The following is a 21,333-nucleotide window of genomic DNA, read 5'->3' as shown; positions in this document are numbered from 1 at the left end:
ACAGGATAAGTAATGTAATGTATGTACCCAGTGACCTCACCAGCAGAATAGTGAGTACAGCTCTGGGGTATAATACAGGATATAACTCAGGATCAGTACAGGATAAGTAATGTAATGTATGTACACAGTGATCTCACCAGCAGAATAGTGAGTACAGCTCTGGGGTATAATACAGGATATAACTCAGGATCAGTACAGGATAAGTAATGTAATGTATGTACCCAGTGACCTCACCAGCAGAATAGTGAGTACAGCTCTGGGGTATAATACAGGATATAACTCAGGATCAGTACAGGATAAGTAATGTAATGTATGTACACAGTGATCTCACCAGCAGAATAGTGAGTACAGCTCTGGGGTATAATACAGGATATAACTCAGGATCAGTACAGGATAAGTAATGTAATGTATGTACCCAGTGACCTCACCAGCAGAATAGTGAGTACAGCTCTGGGGTATAATACAGGATATAACTCAGGATCAGTACAGGATAAGTAATGTAATGTATGTACACAGTGATCTCACCAGCAGAATAGTGAGTACAGCTCTGGGGTATAATACAGGATATAACTCAGGATCAGTACAGGATAAATAATGTCATGTATGTACACAGTGATCTCACCAGCAGAATAGTGAGTACAGCTCTGGAGTATAATACAGGATATAACTCAGGATCAGTACAGGATAAGTAATGTAATGTATGTATACAGTGATCTCACCAGCAGAATAGTGAGTACAGCTCTGGAGTATAATACAGGATATAACTCAGGATCAGTACAGGATAAGTAATGTAATGTATGTACACAGTGATCTCACCAGCAGAATAGTGAGTACAGCTCTGGGGTATAATACAGGATATAACTCAGGATCAGTACAGGATAAATAATGTCATGTATGTACACAGTGATCTCACCAGCAGAATAGTGAGTACAGCTCTGGGGTATAATACAGGATATAACTCAGGATCAGCACAGGATAAGTAATGTAATGTATGTATACAGTGATCTCACCAGCAGAATAGTGAGTACAGCTCTGGAGTATAATACAGGATATAACTCAGGATCAGTACAGGATAAGTAATGTAATGTATGTACACAGTGATCTCACCAGCAGAATAGTGAGTACAGCTCTGGGGTATAATACAGGATATAACTCAGGATCAGTACAGGATAAGTAATGTAATGTATGTACCCAGTGACCTCACCAGCAGAATAGTGAGTACAGCTCTGGGGTATAATACAGGATATAACTCAGGATCAGTACAGGATAAGTAATGTAATGTATGTACACAGTGATCTCACCAGCAGAATAGTGAGTACAGCTCTGGGGTATAATACAGGATATAACTCAGGATCAGTACAGGATAAGTAATGTAATGTATGTACCCAGTGACCTCACCAGCAGAATAGTGAGTACAGCTCTGGGGTATAATACAGGATATAACTCAGGATCAGTACAGGATAAGTAATGTAATGTATGTACACAGTGATCTCACCAGCAGAATAGTGAGTACAGCTCTGGGGTATAATACAGGATATAACTCAGGATCAGTACAGGATAAGTAATGTAATGTATGTACCCAGTGACCTCACCAGCAGAATAGTGAGTACAGCTCTGGGGTATAATACAGGATATAACTCAGGATCAGTACAGGATAAGTAATGTAATGTATGTACACAGTGATCTCACCAGCAGAATAGTGAGTACAGCTCTGGGGTATAATACAGGATATAACTCAGGATCAGTACAGGATAAGTAATGTAATGTATGTACCCAGTGACCTCACCAGCAGAATAGTGAGTACAGCTCTGGGGTATAATACAGGATATAACTCAGGATCAGTACAGGATAAGTAATGTAATGTATGTACACAGTGATCTCACCAGCAGAATAGTGAGTACAGCTCTGGGGTATAATACAGGATATAACTCAGGATCAGTACAGGATAAATAATGTCATGTATGTACACAGTGATCTCACCAGCAGAATAGTGAGTACAGCTCTGGAGTATAATACAGGATATAACTCAGGATCAGTACAGGATAAGTAATGTAATGTATGTACACAGTGACCTCACCAGCAGAATAGTGAGTGCAGCTCTGGAGTATAATACAGGATATAACTCAGGATCAGTACAGGATAAGTAATGTCATGTATGTACACAGTGACCTCACCAGCAGAATAGTGAGTACAGCTCTGGGGTATAATACAGGATATAACTCAGGATCAGTACAGGATAAGTAATGTAATGTATGTACACAGTGACCTCACCAGCAGAATAGTGAGTACAGCTCTGGAGTATAATACAGAATATAACTCAGGATCAGTACAGGATAAGTAATGTAATGTATGTACACAGTGACCTCACCAGCAGAATAGTGAGTACAGCTCTGGAGTATAATACAGGATATAACTCAGGATCAGTACAGGATAAGTAATGTAATGTATGTACACAGTGACCTCACCAGCAGAATAGTGAGTACAGCTCTGGGGTATAATACAGGATATAACTCAGGATCAGTACAGGATAAGTAATGTAATGTATGTACACAGTGACCTCACCAGCAGAATAGTGAGTACAGCTCTGGAGTATAATACAGAATATAACTCAGGATCAGTACAGGATAAGTAATGTAATGTATGTACACAGTGATCTTACCAGCAGAATAGTGAGTACAGCTCTGGGGTATAATACAGGATATAACTCAGGATCAGTACAGGATAAGTAATGTAATGTATGTATACAGTGACCTCACCAGCAGAATAGTGAGTACAGCTCTGGAGTATAATACAGGATATAACTCAGGATCAGTACAGGATAAGTAATGTAATGTATGTACACAGTGATCTCACCAGCAGAATAGTGAGTGAGGCTCTGGGGTATAATACAGGATATAACTCAGGATCAGTACAGGATAAGTAATGTAATGTATGTACACAGTGACCTCACCAGCAGAATAGTGAGTACAGCTCTGGAGTATAATACAGGATATAACTCAGGATCAGTACAGGATAAGTAATGTAATGTATGTACACAGTGACCTCACCAGCAGAATAGTGAGTGCAGCTCTGGAGTATAATACAGGATATAACTCAGGATCAGTACAGGATAAGTAATGTAATGTATGTACACAGTGATCTCACCAGCAGAATAGTGAGTACAGCTCTGGGGTATAATACAGGATATAACTCAGGATCAGTACAGGATAAGTAATGTATGTACAGTGACCTCCCCAGCAGAATAGTAAGTACAGTTGTGGAGTATATTTCTGCCTCTAACCTGCCACTTGTTTGCTGCGCTGTGAGGCCTCGGAGGCCAGGGCGTATGACATGGTTATCCTCCTCTCTTGCTTCTGTATCTGGACATCGAGGTCATCAGGAGCGGAGTCCTCGGGGAGAAGGTTCTGGACGCTGCGGGGAGGATCAGAGAGATCAGGTGACTAATAGAATCGTCAGGTGCAATAAGGGAACGGTCAGGATCTGCAGTGACAAGGACCTGGATCGGGCCAGGATGTTCTTGATCTTCTCCACCCTCCGGTTTCGCGCCTCCAGCTCCTCTCGGCTAAGCGGTTCGTCCGGATCCAGATCTATGTACCGCTCCGGTATTTCCACCTTATCTGGCATTGATAGCTATAAAATATAAGAGAAATATTACATATATTTTGGATTCATTTTAATTTTGGATTCATTTAAATTTTTTTTATTCTTTGTTTAAAAAAAATAAAAAATAAATAAAAGGGTGTCTCGAGTTGTCACAAAACTACAACTCCCAGCATGCCCACACAGCCTTCGGCTGTCCGGGCATGCTGGGAGTTGTAGTTTTGCATCAGTTTGGAAAACATTTATATAAAGAGCAACTCTGAGTGCGGGAGGCTGGTGTGCTGCACCAGAAAACAGCCACTAGATGTCGCCATTGCCCTGTAAATGAGGCTGAGAATAGTATATGAGAAGGTCGGGGGTCCTGTGAGGATTCAGTATGAGGTGAGAAGGTCGGGGGTCCTGTGAGGATTCAGTATGAGGTGAGAAGGTCGGGGGTCCTGTGAGGATTCAGTATGAGGTGAGAAGGTCGGGGGTCCTGTGAGAATTCAGTATGAGGTGAGAAGGTCGGGGGTCCTGTGTGGGTTCAGTATGAGGTGAGAAGGTCGGGGGTCCTGTGAGGATTCAGTATTAGGTGAGAAGGTCGGGGGTCCTGTGAGGATTCAGTATTAGGTGAGAAGGTCGGGGTCCTGTGAGGGTTCAGTATGAGGTGAGAAGGTCGGGGGTCCTGTGAGGATTCAGTATGAGGTGAGAAGGTCGGGGGTCCTGTGAGGATTCAGTATGAGGTGAGAAGGTCGGGGGTCCTGTGAGGATTCAGTATGAGGTGAGAAGGTCGGGGGTCCTGTGAGGATTCAGTATGAGGTGAGAAGGTCGGGGGTCCTGTGAGGATTCAGTATTAGGTGAGAAGGTCGGGGGTCCTGTGAGGATTCAGTATGAGGTGAGAAGGTCGGGGGTCCTGTGAGGATTCAGTATGAGGTGAGAAGGTCGGGGGTCCTGTGAGGATTCAGTATGAGGTGAGAAGGTCGGGGGTCCTGTGAGGATTCAGTATGAAGTGAGAAGGTCGGGGGTCCTGTGAGGGTTCAGTATGAAGTGAGAAGGTCGGGGGTCCTGTGAGGGTTCAGTATGAGGTGAGAAGGTCGGGGGTCCTGTGAGGATTCAGTATGAGGTGAGAAGGTCGGGGGTCCTGTGAGGATTCAGTATGAGGTGAGAAGGTCGGGGGTCCTGTGAGGGTTCAGTATGAGGTGAGAAGGTCGGGGGTCCTGTGAGGGTTCAGTATGAAGTGAGAAGGTCGGGGGTCCTGTGAGGGTTCAGTATGAGGTGAGAAGGTCGGGGGTCCTGTGAGGATTCAGTATGAGGTGAGAAGGTCGGGGGTCCTGTGAGGGTTCAGTATGAGGTGAGAAGGTCGGGGGTCCTGTGAGGATTCAGTATGAGGTGAGAAGGTCGGGGTCCTGTGAGGATTCAGTATTAGGTGAGAAGGTCGGGGTCCTGTGAGGGTTCAGTATGAGGTGAGAAGGTCGGGGGTCCTGTGAGGGTTCAGTATGAGGTGAGAAGGTCGGGGGTCCTGTGAGGATTCAGTATGAGGTGAGAAGGTCGGGGGTCCTGTGAGGATTCAGTATGAGCTGAGAAGGTCGGGGGTCCTGTGAGGATTCAGTATAAGGTGAGAAGGTCGGGGGTCCTGTGAGGATTCAGTATGAGGTGAGAAGGTCGGGGGTCCTGTGAGAATTCAGTATTAGGTGAGAAGGTCGGGGGTCCTGTGAGGATTCAGTATTAGGTGAGAAGGTCGGGGGTCCTGTGAGGATTCAGTATGAGGTGAGAAGGTCGGGGGTCCTGTGAGGATTCAGTATTAGGTGAGAAGGTCGGGGGTCCTGTGAGGATTCAGTATGAGGTGAGAAGGTCGGGGGTCCTGTGAGGATTCAGTATGAGGTGAGAAGGTAGGGGGTCCTGTGAGGATTCAGTATTAGGTGAGAAGGTCGGGGGTCCTGTGAGGATTCAGTATGAGGTGAGAAGGTCGGGGTTCCTGTGAGGATTCAGTATGAGGTGAGAAGGTCGGGGGTCCTGTGAGGGTTCAGTATGAGGTGAGAAGGTCGGGGGTCCTGTGAGGGTTCAGTATGAGGTGAGAAGGTCGGGGGTCCTGTGAGGATTCAGTATGAGGTGAGAAGGTCGGGGGTCCTGTGAGGATTCAGTATGAGGTGAGAAGGTCGGGGGTCCTGTGAGGATTCAGTATTAGGTGAGAAGGTCGGGGTCCTGTGAGGATTCAGTATGAGGTGAGAAGGTCGGGGGTCCTGTGAGGGTTCAGTATGAGGTGAGAAGGTCGGGGGTCCTGTGAGGATTCAGTATGAGGTGAGAAGGTCGGGGGTCCTGTGAGGGTTCAGTATGAGGTGAGAAGGTCGGGGGTCCTGTGAGGATTCAGTATGAGGTGAGAAGGTCGGGGGTCCTGTGAGGATTCAGTATGAGGTGAGAAGGTCGGGGGTCCTGTGAGGGTTCAGTATGAGGTGAGAAGGTCGGGGGTCCTGTGAGGATTCAGTATGAGGTGAGAAGGTCGGGGGTCCTGTGAGGATTCAGTATGAGGTGAGAAGGTCGGGGGTCCTGTGAGGATTCAGTATGAGGTGAGAAGGTCGGGGGTCCTGTGAGGATTCAGTATGAGGTGAGAAGGTCGGGGGTCCTGTGAGGGTTCAGTATGAAGTGAGAAGGTCGGGGGTCCTGTGAGGGTTCAGTATGAGGTGAGAAGGTCGGGGGTCCTGTGAGGATTCAGTATGAGGTGAGAAGGTCGGGGGTCCTGTGAGGGTTCAGTATGAGGTGAGAAGGTCGGGGGTCCTGTGAGGATTCAGTATGAGGTGAGAAGGTCGGGGTCCTGTGAGGATTCAGTATTAGGTGAGAAGGTCGGGGTCCTGTGAGGGTTCAGTATGAGGTGAGAAGGTCGGGGGTCCTGTGAGGGTTCAGTATGAGGTGAGAAGGTCGGGGGTCCTGTGAGGATTCAGTATGAGGTGAGAAGGTCGGGGGTCCTGTGAGGGTTCAGTATGAGGTGAGAAGGTCGGGGGTCCTGTGAGGATTCAGTATGAGGTGAGAAGGTCGGGGGTCCTGTGAGGGTTCAGTATGAGGTGAGAAGGTCGGGGGTCCTGTGAGGGTTCAGTATTAGGTGAGAAGGTCGGGGGTCCTGTGAGGATTCAGTATGAGGTGAGAAGGTCGGGGGTCCTGTGAGGATTCAGTATTAGGTGAGAAGGTCGGGGGTCCTGTGAGGATTCAGTATGAGGTGAGAAGGTCGGGGGTCCTGTGAGGATTCAGTATGAGGTGAGAAGGACGGGGGTCCTGTGAGGATTCAGTATGAGGTGAGAAGGTCGGGGGTCCTGTGAGGATTCAGTATGAGGTGAGAAGGTCGGGGGTCCTGTGAGGATTCAGTATGAGGTGAGAAGGTCGGGGGTTCTGTGAGAATTCAGTATGAGGTGAGAAGGTCGGGGGTCCTGTGAGGATTCAGTATGAGGTGAGAAGGTCGGGGGTCCTGTGAGGATTCAGTATGAGGTGAGAAGGTCGGGGGTCCTGTGAGGATTCAGTATGAGGTGAGAAGGTCGGGGGTCCTGTGAGGATTCAGTATGAGGTGAGAAGGTCGGGGGTCCTGTGAGGATTCAGTATGAGGTGAGAAGGTCGGGGGTCCTGTGAGGATTCAGTATGAGGTGAGAAGGTCGGGGGTCCTGTGAGGATTCAGTATGAGGTGAGAAGGTCGGGGGTCCTGTGAGGATTCAGTATGAGGTGAGAAGGTCGGGGGTCCTGTGAGGATTCAGTATGAGGTGAGAAGGTCGGGGGTCCTGTGAGGATTCAGTATGAGGTGAGAAAGTCGGGGGTCCTGTGAGGATTCAGTATTAGGTGAGAAGGTCGGGGGTCCTGTGAGGATTCAGTATGAGGTGAGAAGGTCGGGGGTCCTGTGAGGATTCAGTATGAGGTGAGAAGGTCGGGGGTCCTGTGAGGATTCAGTATGAGGTGAGAAGGTCGGGGGTCCTGTGAGGATTCAGTATTAGGTGAGAAGGTCGGGGGTCCTGTGAGGATTCAGTATGAGGTGAGAAGGTCGGGGGTCCTGTGAGGATTCAGTATGAGGTGAGAAGGTCGGGGGTCCTGTGAGGATTCAGTATGAGGTGAGAAGGTCGGGGGTCCTGTGAGGATTCAGTATGAGGTGAGAAGGTCGGGGGTCCTGTGAGGATTCAGTATGAGGTGAGAAGGTCGGGGGTCCTGTGAGGATTCAGTATGAGGTGAGAAGGTCGGGGGTCCTGTGAGGATTCAGTATGAGATGAGAAGGTCGGGGGTCCTGTGAGGGTTCAGTATGAGGTGAGAAGGTCGGGGGTCCTGTGAGGATTCAGTATGAGGTGAGAAGGTCGGGGGTCCTGTGAGGATTCAGTATTAGGTGAGAAGGTTGGGGGTCCTGTGAGGATTCAGTATGAGGTGAGAAGGTCGGGGGTCCTGTGAGGATTCAGTATTAGGTGAGAAGGTCGGGGGTCCTGTGAGGATTCAGTATGAGGTGAGAAGGTCGGGGGTCCTGTGAGGATTCAGTATGAGGTGAGAAGGTCGGGGGTCCTGTGAGGATTCAGTATTAGGTGAGAAGGTCGGGGGTCCTGTGAGGATTCAGTATTAGGTGAGAAGGTCAGGGGTCCTGTGAGGATTCAGTATGAGGTGAGAAGGTCGGGGGTCCTGTGAGGATTCAGTATGAGGTGAGAAGGTCGGGGGTCCTGTGAGGATTCAGTATGAGGTGAGAAGGTCGGGGGTCCTGTGAGGATTCAGTATTAGGTGAGAAGGTCAGGGGTCCTGTGAGGATTCAGTATGAGGTGAGAAGGTCGGGGGTCCTGTGAGGATTCAGTATGAGGTGAGAAGGTCGGGGGTCCTGTGAGGATTCAGTATGAGGTGAGAAGGTCGGGGGTCCTGTGAGGATTCAGTATTAGGTGAGAAGGTCAGGGGTCCTGTGAGGATTCAGTATGAGGTGAGAAGGTAGGGGGTCCTGTGAGGATTCAGTATGAGGTGAGAAGGTCGGGGGTCCTGTGAGGATTCAGTATGAGGTGAGAAGGTCGGGGGTCCTGTGAGGATTCAGTATGAGGTGAGAAGGTCGGGGGTCCTGTTACCTCTTTGCTGATGTCCAGGTCGTAGTCCTGGGGCTCCAGGTCCAGTTCGGTCACATGTACGGCTCTCGCGCGCACCCAGTCGTGGTCGTCCTCCTTGTCTCGCTCCTCCACGTCTCGCGCTGCCTTCTCCAGCAGCTGGAAATCAAACTCCTGCTCGCGCCTCCACTGATAACAGACATAAGACATGTTAACGCCTGACACTCGCCCAGGTCACCTGCCTGCACCCCCTGAAGTCATATGGAGACCCCGTATCTGCTGTACGGCTGAACCCTGCAGGAACACCAGGGCGCATCATGTGTCACTGGCGGCCATTATTATGGAAGGCGACACCTCCAGGGACGATACATGGCGGCTCATACAGTCTTCTACCAGTCCCGGTTTGTGCAGTCCTCACTCCGCCGTTCGCTCGCTTGGATCTCGGCCGCCAAATCATTTACAGACATTTGAATTTTTAGATAAAGAAATGAAAAATTATTCCATCATTCTCCAAACAAAATAATAACAATAAATCCGACACACAAAGGCTCCCACCAAGGGTTAAAAGGGAACAGCCTGGGGGGGGGGGGGGGGATACATGAGGTATCTCAGCCTCACCAAACCCAAGTGTAGTGCAGGGTATATACTGTATACACTATGGGTATATATGTAGTGCAGTGTATATACAGTGAGGATATATATATAGTGCAGTGTATATACAGTGAGGATATATATAGTGCAGTGTATATACAGTGAGGATATATATATAGTGCAGTGTATATACAGTGAGGATATATATATATATATATATAGTGCAGTGTATATACAGTGAGGATATATATATATAGTGCAGTGTATATACAGTGAGGATATATATATAGTGCAGTGTATATACAGTGAGGATATATATATATATATAGTGCAGTGTATATACAGTGAGGATATATATATGTAGTGCAGTGTATATACAGTGAGGATATATATGTAGTGCAGTGTATATACAGTGAGGATATATATATGTAGTGCAGTGTATATACAGTGAGGATATATATATATATATATATATAGTGCAGTGTATATACAGTGAGGATATATATATATATAGTGCAGTGTATATACAGTGAGGATTTATATAGTGCAGTGTATATACAGTGAGGATATATATATGTAGTGCAGTGTATATACAGTGAGGATATATATATAGTGCAGTGTATATACAGTGAGTATATATATATATATATAGTGCAGTGTATATACAGGGAGGATATATATATATATATATATATAGTGCAGTGTATATACAGTGAGGATATATATATATATATATATATGTAGTGCAGTGTATATACGGTGAGGATATATATATGTAGTGCAGTGTATATACAGTGAGGATATATATATGTAGTGCAGTGTATATACAGTGAGGATATATATATATATATATATATATATATAGTGCAGTGTATATACAGTGAGGATATATATATAGTACAGTGTATATACAGTGAGGACAGGAGAGGTGAGGAGGAGACGCCGCACAGGAGAGGAGAGGAGGAGACCCCGCACAGGAGAGGAGAGGAGGAGACGCCGCACAGGAGAGGAGAGGAGGAGACCCCGCACAGGAGAGGAGAGGAGGAGACCCCGCACAGGAGAGGAGGAGACCCCGCACAGGAGAGGAGAGGAGGAGACCCCGCACAGGAGAGGAGAGGAGGAGACCCCGCACAGGAGAGGAGGAGACCCCGCACAGGAGAGGAGGAGGAGGAGACCTGTACAGGAGAGGAGAGGAGGAGACCCCGCACAGGAGAGGAGGAGACCCCGCACAGGAGAGGAGAGGAGGAGACCCCGCACAGGAGAGGAGAGGAGGAGACCCCGCACAGGAGAGGAGGAGACCCCGCACAGGAGAGGAGGAGGAGGAGACCTGTACAGGAGAGGAGAGGAGGAGACCCCGCACAGGAGAGGAGGAGACCCCGCACAGGAGAGGAGGAGACCCCGCACAGGAGAGGAGAGGAGGAGACCCCGCACAGGAGAGGAGGAGACCCCGCACAGGAGAGGAGGAGACCCCGCACAGGAGAGGAGGAGACCCCGCACAGGAGAGGAGGAGACCCCGCACAGGAGAGGAGAGGAGGAGACCCCGCACAGGAGAGGAGGAGACCCCGCACAGGAGAGGAGGAGACCCCGCACAGGAGAGGAGGAGACCCCGCACAGGAGAGGAGGAGACCCCGCACAGGAGAGGAGAGGAGGAGACCCCGCACAGGAGAGGAGAGGAGGAGACCCCGCACAGGAGAGGAGAGGAGGAGACCCCGCACAGGAGAGGAGAGGAGGAGACCCCGCACAGTAGAGGAGAGGAGGAGACCCCGCACAGGAGAGGAGAGGAGGAGACCCTGCACAGGAGAGGAGAGGAGGAGACCCCGCACAGGAGAGGAGAGGAGGAGACCCCGCACAGGAGAGGAGAGGAGGAGACCCCGCACAGGAGAGGAGAGGAGGAGACCCCGCACAGGAGAGGAGACCCCAGGACATTCCCTTCCATCATTCATCAGTCCGGCCCCTCACAGTGACCGCCTCGTGACGCCATACTCAGCACTCCAGGCCAGGACAGAAGAGATTGCAGAGTTTTGGGAGGTTTCCAGTTTATTGTTTTGTGACATTACATAAGACAAAATAACATCCTCCCCAAAAGGATCCAGAATGTATCACAAGTAACAAAGCTACAATAAAAACTGTTACAGTATCCGGAAGAGCGCCCCCCGTCATAGAGCGGAGGATGGGAGTTATTGCTCTGGGTGAGGATGGAATGAAAAATGGAATGTACGCAGCACCAGAGCGGAATGATGGACAAATCAACTAGAGATCAGCGGTGACATCACTGAGAATACATCCTATCCATCACTAGAGATCAGCGGTGACATCACTAAGAATACAGCCTATCCATCACTAGAGATCAGCGGTGACATCACTGAGAATACAGCCTATCCATCACTAGAGATCAGCGGTGACATCACTAAGAATACAGCCTATCCATCACTAGAGATCAGCGGTGACATCACTGAGAATACATCCTATCCATCACTAGAGATCAGCGGTGACATCACTGAGAATACAGCCTATCCATCACTAGAGATCAGCGGTGACATCACTAAGAATACAGCCTATCCATCACTAGAGATCAGCGGTGACATCACTGAGAATACATCCTATCCTTCACTAGAGATCAGCGGTGACATCACTGAGAATACAGCCTATCCATCACTAGAGATCAGCAGTGACATCACTGAGAATACAGCCTATCCATCACTAGAGATCAGCGGTGACATCACTGAGAATACAGCCTATCCATTCACTAGAGATCAGCGGTGACATCACTGAGAATACATCCTATCCATCACTAGAGATCAGCGGTGACATCACTGATTATACAGCCTATCCATCACTAGAGATCAGCGGTGACATCACTGAGAATACAGCCTATCCATCACTAGAGATCAGCGGTGACATCACTGAGAATACAGCCTATCCATCACTAGAGATCAGCGGTGACATCACTGAGAATACAGCCTATCCATCACTAGAGATCAGCAGTGACATCACTGAGAATACAGCCTATCCATCACTAGAGATCAGCAGTGACATCACTGAGAATACATCCTATCCATCACTAGAGATCAGCGGTGACATCACTGAGAATACAGCCTATCCATCACTAGAGATCAGCGGTGACATCACTGAGAATACAGCCTATCCATCACTAGAGATCAGCGGTGACATCACTGAGAATACAGCCTATCCATCACTAGAGATCAGCGGTGACATCACTGAGAATACAGTCTATCCATCACTAGAGATCAGCGGTGACATCACTGAGAATACAGCCTATCCATCACTAGAGATCAGCGGTGACATCACTGAGAATACATCCTATCCATCACTAGAGATCAGCGGTGATATCACTGAGAATACATCCTATCCATCACTAGAGATCAGCGGTGACATCACTGAGAATACAACCTATCCATCACTAGAGATCAGCGGTGACATCACTGAGAATACAGCCTATCCATCACTAGAGATCAGCGGTGACATCACTGAGAATACAGCCTATCCATCACTAGAGATCAGCGGTGACATCACTGAGAATACATCCTATCCATCACTAGAGATCAGCGGTGACATCACTGAGAATACAGCCTATCCATCACTAGAGATCAGCGGTGACATCACTGAGAATACATCCTATCCATCACTAGAGATCAGCGGTGACATCACTGAGAATACAGCCTATCCATCACTAGAGATCAGCGGTGACATCACTGAGAATACAGCCTATCCATCACTAGAGATCAGCGGTGATATCACTGAGAATACATCCTATCCATCACTAGAGATCAGCGGTGACATCACTGAGAATACAGCCTATCCATCACTAGAGATCAGCGGTGACATCACTGAGAATACAGCCTATCCATCACTAGAGATCAGCGGTGACATCACTGAGAATACAGCCTATCCATCACTAGAGTTCAGCGGTGACATCACTGAGAATACATCCTATCCATCACTAGAGATCAGCGGTGACATCACTGAGAATACAGCCTATCCATCACTAGAGATCAGCGGTGACATCACTGAGAATACATCCTATCCATCACTAGAGATCAGCAGTGACATCACTGAGAATACAGCCTATCCATCACTAGAGATCAGCGGTGACATCACTGAGAATACAGCCTATCCCTCACTAGAGATCAGCGGTGACATCACTGAGAATACATCCTATCCATCACTAGAGATCAGCGGTGACATCACTGAGAATACATCCTATCCATCACTAGAGATCAGCGGTGACATCACTGAGAATACATCCTATCCATCACTAGAGATCAGTGGTGACATCACTGAGAATACATCCTACCCATCACTAGAGATCAGCGGTGACATCACTGAGAATACAGCCTATCCATCACTAGAGATCAGCGGTGACATCACTGAGAATACATCCTACCCATCACTAGAGATCAGCGGTGACATCACTGAGAATACAGCCTATCCATCACTAGAGATCAGCGGTGACATCACTGAGAATACAGTCTATCCATCACTAGAGATCAGCGGTAACATCACTGAGAATACAGCCTATCCATCACTAGAGATCAGCAGTGACATCACTGAGAATACAGCCTATCCATTACTAGAGATCAGCGGTGACATCACTGAGAATACAGTCTATCCATCACTAGAGATCAGCGGTGACATCACTGAGAATACATCCTATCCATCACTAGAGATCAGCGGTGATATCACTGAGAATACATCCTATCCATCACTAGAGATCAGCGGTGACATCACTGAGAATACAGTCTATCCATCACTAGAGATCAGCGGTGATATCACAGAGAATACAGCCTATCCATTCACTAGAGATCAGCGGTGACATCACTGAGAATACATCCTATCCATCACTAGAGATCAGCGGTGACATCACTGAGAATACAGCCTATCCATATAATAGAGATCAGCGGTGACATCACTGAGAATACAGCCTATCCATCACTAGAGATCAGCGGTGACATCACTGAGAATACAGCCTATCCATCACTAGAGATCAGCGGTGACACCACTGAGAATACAGCCTATCCATTCACTAGAGATCAGCGGTGACATCACTGAGAATACAGCCTATCCATCACTAGAGATCAGCGGTGACATCACTGAGAATACAGCCTATCCATCACTAGAGATCAGCGGTGACATCACTGAGAATACATCCTATCCATCACTAGAGATCAGCGGTGACATCACTGAGAATACATCCTATCCATCACTAGAGATCAGCGGTGACATCACTGAGAATACAGCCTATCCATCACTAGAGATCAGCGGTGACATCACTGAGAATACATCCTATCCATCACTAGAGATCAGCGGTGACATCACTGAGAATACATCCTATCCATCACTAGAGATCAGCGGTGACATCACTGAGAATACAGCCTATCCATCACTAGAGATCAGCGGTGACATCACTGAGAATACAGCCTATCCATCACTAGAGATCAGCGGTGACATCACTGAGAATACAGCCTATCCATCACTAGAGATCAGCGGTGACATCACTGAGAATACAGCCTATCCATCACTAGAGATCAGCGGTGACATCACTGAGAATACAGCCTATCCATCACTAGAGATCAGCAGTGACATCACTGAGAATACAGCCTATCCATCACTAGAGATCAGCGGTAACATCACTGAGAATACAGCCTATCCATCACTAGAGATCAGCAGTGACATCACTGAGAATACAGCCTATCCATCACTAGAGATCAGCGGTGACATCACTGAGAATACAGCCTATCCATCACTAGAGATCAGCGGTGACATCACTGAGAATACAGCCTATCCATCACTAGAGATCAGCGGTGACATCACTGAGAATACAGCCTATCCATCACTAGAGATCAGCAGTGACATCACTGAGAATACAGCCTATCCATCACTAGAGATCAGCGGTGACATCACTGAGAATACATCCTATCCATCACTAGAGATCAGCGGTGACATCACTGAGAATACAGCCTATCCATCACTAGAGATCAGCGGTGACATCACTGAGAATACAGCCTATCCATCACTAGAGATCAGCGGTGACATCACTGAGAATACAGCCTATCCATCACTAGAGATCAGCGGTGACATCACTGAGAATACAGCCTATCCATCACTAGAGATCAGCGGTGACATCACTAAGAATACAGCCTATCCATCACTAGAGATCAGCGGTGACATCACTGAGAATACATCCTATCCATCACTAGAGATCAGCGGTGACATCACTAAGAATACAGCCTATCCATCACTAGAGATCAGCGGTGACATCACTGAGAATACAGCCTATCCATCACTAGAGATCAGCAGTGACATCACTGAGAATACATCCTATCCATCACTAGAGATCAGCGGTGACATCACTAGAGATCAGCGGTGACATCACTAAGAATACAGCCTATCCATCACTAGAGATCAGCGGTGACATCACTGAGAATACATCCTATCCATCACTAGAGATCAGCGGTGACATCACTGAGAATACAGCCTATCCATCACTAGAGATCAGCGGTGACATCACTGAGAATACAGCCTATCCATCACTAGAGATCAGCGGTGACATCACTGAGAATACAGCCTATCCATCACTAGAGATCAGCGGTGACATCACTGAGAATACAGCCTATCCATCACTAGAGATCAGCGGTGACATCACTGAGAATACAGCCTATCCATCACTAGAGATCAGCGGTGACATCACTGAGAATACATCCTATCCATCACTAGAGATCAGCGGTGACATCACTAAGAATACAGCCTATCCATCACTAGAGATCAGCGGTGACATCACTGAGAATACATCCTATCCATCACTAGAGATCAGCGGTGACATCACTAAGAATACAGCCTATCCATCACTAGAGATCAGCGGTGACATCACTAAGAATACAGCCTATCCATCACTAGAGATCAGCGGTGACATCACTGAGAATACATCCTATCCATCACTAGAGATCAGCGGTGACATCACTGAGAATACAGCCTATCCATCACTAGAGATCAGCGGTGACATCACTGAGAATACAGCCTATCCATCACTAGAGATCAGCGGTGACATCACTGAGAATACAGCCTATCCATCACTAGAGATCAGCGGTGACATCACTGAGAATACAACCTATCCATCACTAGAGATCAGCGGTGACATCACTGAGAATACATCCTATCCATCACTAGAGATCAGCGGTGACATCACTGAGAATACAGCCTATCCATCACTAGAGATCAGCGGTGACATCACTGAGAATACAGCCTATCCATCACTAGAGATCAGCAGTGATATCACTGAGAATACATCCTATCCATCACTAGAGATCAGCGGTGACATCACTGAGAATACATCCTATCCATCACTAGAGATCAGCGGTGACATCACTGAGAATACATCCTATCCATCACTAGAGATCAGCGGTGACATCACTGAGAATACAGCCTATCCATCACTAGAGATCAGCGGTGACATCACTGAGAATACATCCTATCCATCACTAGAGATCAGCAGTGATATCACTGAGAATACATCCTATCCATCACTAGAGATCAGCGGTGACATCACTGAGAATACATCCTATCCATCACTAGAGATCAGCGGTGACATCACTGAGAATACATCCTATCCATCACTAGAGATCAGCGGTGACATCACTGAGAATACAGCCTATCCATCACTAGAGATCAGCGGTGACATCACTGAGAATACAGCCTATCCATCACTAGAGATCAGCGGTGACATCACTGAGAATACATCCTATCCATCACTAGAGATCAGCGGTGATATCACTGAGAATACAGCCTATCCATCACTAGAGATCAGCGGTGACATCACTGAGAATACATCCTATCCATCACTAGAGATCAGCGGTGACATCACTGAGAATACAGCCTATCCATCACTAGAGATCAGCGGTGACATCACTGAGAATACATCCTATCCATCACTAGAGATCAGCGGTGCCATCACTGAGAATACAGCCTATCCATCACTAGAGATCAGCGGTGACATCACTGAGAATACAGCCTTTCCATCACTAGAGATCAGCGGAGACATCACTGAGAATACAACCTATCCATCACTAGAGATCAGCGGTGACATCACTGAGAATACATCCTATCCATCACTAGAGATCAGCGGTGACATCACTGAGAATACAGCCTATCCATCACTAGAGATCAGCGGTGACATCACTGAGAATACAGCCTATCCATCACTAGAGATCAGCAGTGACATCACTGAGAATACAGCCTATCCATCACTAGGGATCAGCGGTGACATCACTGAGAATACATCCTATCCTTCACTAGAGATCAGCGGTGACATCACTGAGAATACAGCCTATCCATCACTAGAGATCAGCGGTGACATCACTGAGAATACAGCCTATCCATCACTAGAGATCAGCGGTGACATCACTGAGAATACAGCCTATCCATCACTAGAGATCAGCAGTGACATCACTGAGAATACAGCCTATCCATCACTAGAGATCAGCGGTGACATCACTGAGAATACAGCCTATCCATCACTAGAGATCAGCAGTGACATCACTGAGAATACAGCCTATCCATCACTAGAGATCAGCGGTGACATCACTGAGAATACAGCCTATCCTTCACTAGAGATCAGCGGTGACGTCACTGAGAATACATCCTATCCATCACTAGAGATCAGCGGTGACATCACTGAGAATACATCCTATCCCTCACTAGAGATCAGCAGTGACATCACTGAGAATACAGCCTATCCCTCACTAGAGATCAGCAGTGACATCACTGAGAATACAGCCTATCCATCACTAGAGATCAGCGGTGACATCACTAGAGATCAGCGGTGACATCACTAGAGATCAGCGGTGACATCACTGAGAATACATTCTGCACTATTCTAACCTGTCATTGTTGACCCAGTAGATAGGATTTAAAGGGGAGCTCCAGAACATATAGATAATAAGGGTCTGCCTGCCCCTGACTTTCAGCTGATGGAGGTGACACGGAACCATGATGGAGGACAGTAATGCAGAGCTGAGCCAGCGCAGCCATAGCCTGTAGAGATGAGTATGGCGGTTAGCGGGTTCTGCAGACAAATCATTACATTCAGAGAGGCAGCGAGATGATGGATGACACTTGGTCAGCGGAGCAGCGTATGGGATGGGTTAGAGGAGCGATGACTGAGGAGGAACTCCGCACAGAACCTAGGAGAACACTCCCTGCCCTAGGGGGCGCCCTATGTGACTGCAGCGCCTGGGCCTGTGTATTCCGCTGAATCGAGACGCTATGGCAGTGTTTCCCAACCAGTGTGCCTCCAGCTGTTGCATAACTATAACTCCCAGCATGCCTGGACGGCCTTCGGCATTCAGCCGAAGGCTGTCCAGGCATGCTGGGAGCTGTAGTTTTGCAACAGCTGGAGGCACCCTGGTTGGGAAACACTGCGCTACGGTATATGTGATGACTCTAGAACGTGCAGGATCTTGTGCTTGTTAATCTGGAAGCGGAGATGAGGCGACAGGAAATGCCGTGAATCTCTTTTTATAGAAAATATAACAATCTGTAGATTTATAAACTATTCGGTTGCATCGTGTCCAGAAGCTCGCAACGCGCGGCCTCCGTAAATCCCTGCAGCTAATTGTGTTACTGAAGCAATGAGTCTACCTGGTGATCCATGCACACAGCGGGTAAAGTGCCTTCTATCCCTCACTACAGACTACGTGTTAGAGGAAGCTCCGCCCATTGCGCTAACATACTGAGCTGAGGTCTGCAGACAGCGGTCGGGGTGCGGCTCTGCTGGTGACTGCCTGTTTGTCTCCCAGGCTCAGCGTTCTCTTGCGGTCACGGACTAAGGCCTTCTGATGCCGTTTCATGCGCTCCAGCTGCTCTTCGGCGCTCATTTTACCTCTTTGGTTGTCGCCATCGTAGAGGCGCTCAAAGGCACTTTTTGGTCTGTCCTGGTACAAGACACAAACAGAAAACTGTTACAGGAGGGACGAACCGCAGGATGGATGTGCGAGGATCAGGATGGATGTGCGAGGATCAGGATGGATGTGCGAGGATCAGGATGGATGTGCGAGGATCAGGATCAGGGTGGGTGTGTGGGGGTCAGGGTGGGTGTGTGGGGGTCAGGGTGGGTGTGTGGGGGTCAGGGTGGATGTGTGGGGGTCAGGGTGGGTGTGTGGGGGTCAGGGTGGGTGTGTGGGGGTCAGGGTGGATGTGTGGGGGTCAGGATCAGGGTGGGTGTGTGGGGGTCAGGATCAGGGTGGATGTGTGGGGGTCAGGGTGGGTGTGTGGGGGTCAGGGTGGGTGTGTGGGGGTCAGGGTGGATGTGTGGGGGTCAGGATCAGGGTGGGTGTGTGGGGGTCAGGATCAGGGTGGATGTGTGGGGGTCAGGGTGGGTGTGTGGGGGTCAGGATCAGGGTGGGTGTGTGGGGGTCAGGATCAGGGTGGGTGTGTGGGGGTCAGGATCAGGGTGGGTGTGTGGGGGTCAGGGTCAGGGTGGGTGTGTGGGGGTCAGGATCAGGGTGGGTGTGTGGGGGTCAGGATCAGGGTGGGTGTGTGGGGGTCAGGATTAGGATCAGGGTGGGTGTGTGGGGGTCAGGATCAGGGTGGGTGTGTGAGGATCAGGATCAGGGTGGGTGTGTGGGGGTCAGGATCAGGGTGGGTGTGTGGGGGTCAGGATCAGGGTGGGTGTGCGAGGATCAGGGTCAGGGTGGGTGTGTGGGGGTCAGGGTGGGTGTGTGGGGGTCAGGATCAGGGTGGGTGTGTGGGGGTCAGGATCAAGGTGGGTGTGTGGGGGTCAGGATCAGGGTGGGTGTGTGGGGGTCAGGATCAGGGTGGGTGTGTGGGGGTCAGGATCAGGGTGGGTGTGTGGGGGTCAGGATCAGGGTGGATGTGTGGGGGTCAGGATCAGGGTGGGTGTGTGGGGGTCAGGATCAAGGTGGGTGTGTGGGGGTCAGGATCAGGGTGGATGTGTGGGGGTCAGGATCAGGGTGGGTGTGTGGGGGTCAGGATCAGGGTGGGTGTGTGGGGGTCAGGATCAGGGTGGGTGTGTGGGGGTCAGGATCAGGGTGGATGTGTGGGGGTCAGGATCAGGGTGGGTGTGTGGGGGTCAGGGTGGGTGTGTGGGGGTCAGGGTGGGTGTGTGGGGGTCAGGATCAGGGTGGGTGTGTGGGGGACAGGGTCAGGATCAGGGTGGGTGTGTGGGGGTCAGGGTCAGGATCAGGGTGGGTGTGTGGGGGTCAGGGTCAGGGTGGGTGTGTGGGGGTCAGGGTGGATGTGTGGGGGTCAGGGTGGGTGTGTGGGGGTCAGGATCAGGGTGGGTGTGTGGGGGTCAGGATCAGGGTGGGTGTGTGGGGGTCAGGATCAGGGTGGGTGTGTGGGGGTCAGGGTCAGGGTGGGTGTGTGGGGGTGGGGGTCAGGGTCAGGGTGGGTGTGTGGGGGTCAGGATCAGGATCAGGGTGGGTGTGTGGGGGACAGGGTCAGGGTGGGTGTGTGGGGGACAGGGTCAGGATCAGGGTGGGTGTGTGGGGGTCAGGATCAGGGTGGGTGTGTGGGGGTCAGGGTGGGTGTGTGGGGGTCAGGATCAGGATCAGGGTGGGTGTGTGGGGGTCAGGATCAGGATCAGGGTGGGTGTGTGGGGGTCAGGATCAGGATCAGGGTGGATGTGTGGGGGTCAGGATCAGGATCAGGGTGGATGTGTGGGGGTCAGGATCAGGATCAGGGTGGATGTGTGGGGGTCATGATCAGGGTGGGTGTGTGGGGGTCAGGATCAGGGTGGGTGTGTGGGGGTCAGGATCAGGGTGGGTGTGTGGGGGTCAGGATCAGGATCAGGGTGGATGTGTGGGGGTCAGGATCAGGATCAGGGTGGATGTGTGGGGGTCAGGGTCAGGGTGGGTGTGTGGGGGTCAGGATCAGGGTGGGTGTGTGGGGGTCAGGATCAGGGTGGGTGTGTGGGGGTCAGGGTCAGGGTGGGTGTGTGGGGGTCAGGGTCAGGGTGGGTGTGTGGGGGTCAGGGTCAGGATCAGGGTGGGTGTGTGGGGGTCAGGATCAGGGTGGGTGTGTGGGGGTCAGGATCAGGGTGGGTGTGTGGGGGTCAGGATCAGGGTGGGTGTGTGGGGGTCAGGGTCAGGGTGGG

At 49.5% G+C, this 21,333-nt stretch overlaps 1 protein-coding gene across 1 annotated transcript in view; it reads right to left on the bottom strand.

Moving 5' to 3' along the window:
• Window positions 1-3,280: 3,280 nt before the first annotated feature.
• Window positions 3,281-21,333, bottom strand: part of LOC130322989 (pleckstrin homology domain-containing family A member 7-like) — a gene marked incomplete at both ends in the record, with an annotated part of 35,630 nt that continues 17,577 nt past the window's right edge. The window contains 4 exon segments of the mRNA XM_056553123.1: window positions 3,281-3,411; window positions 3,497-3,630; window positions 8,637-8,801; window positions 18,950-19,150. Coding sequence (XP_056409098.1) covers window positions 3,281-3,411; window positions 3,497-3,630; window positions 8,637-8,801; window positions 18,950-19,150 — 631 coding nt within the window.

The sequence above is a fragment of the Hyla sarda genome, unplaced genomic scaffold (genome assembly GCF_029499605.1).
Source record: "Hyla sarda isolate aHylSar1 unplaced genomic scaffold, aHylSar1.hap1 scaffold_2412, whole genome shotgun sequence".
Taxonomy (NCBI): Eukaryota; Metazoa; Chordata; class Amphibia; order Anura; family Hylidae; genus Hyla; species Hyla sarda.
Note: the sequence above shows the minus strand (reverse complement) of the source record. Positions and strands in the feature narration are given on the sequence as shown.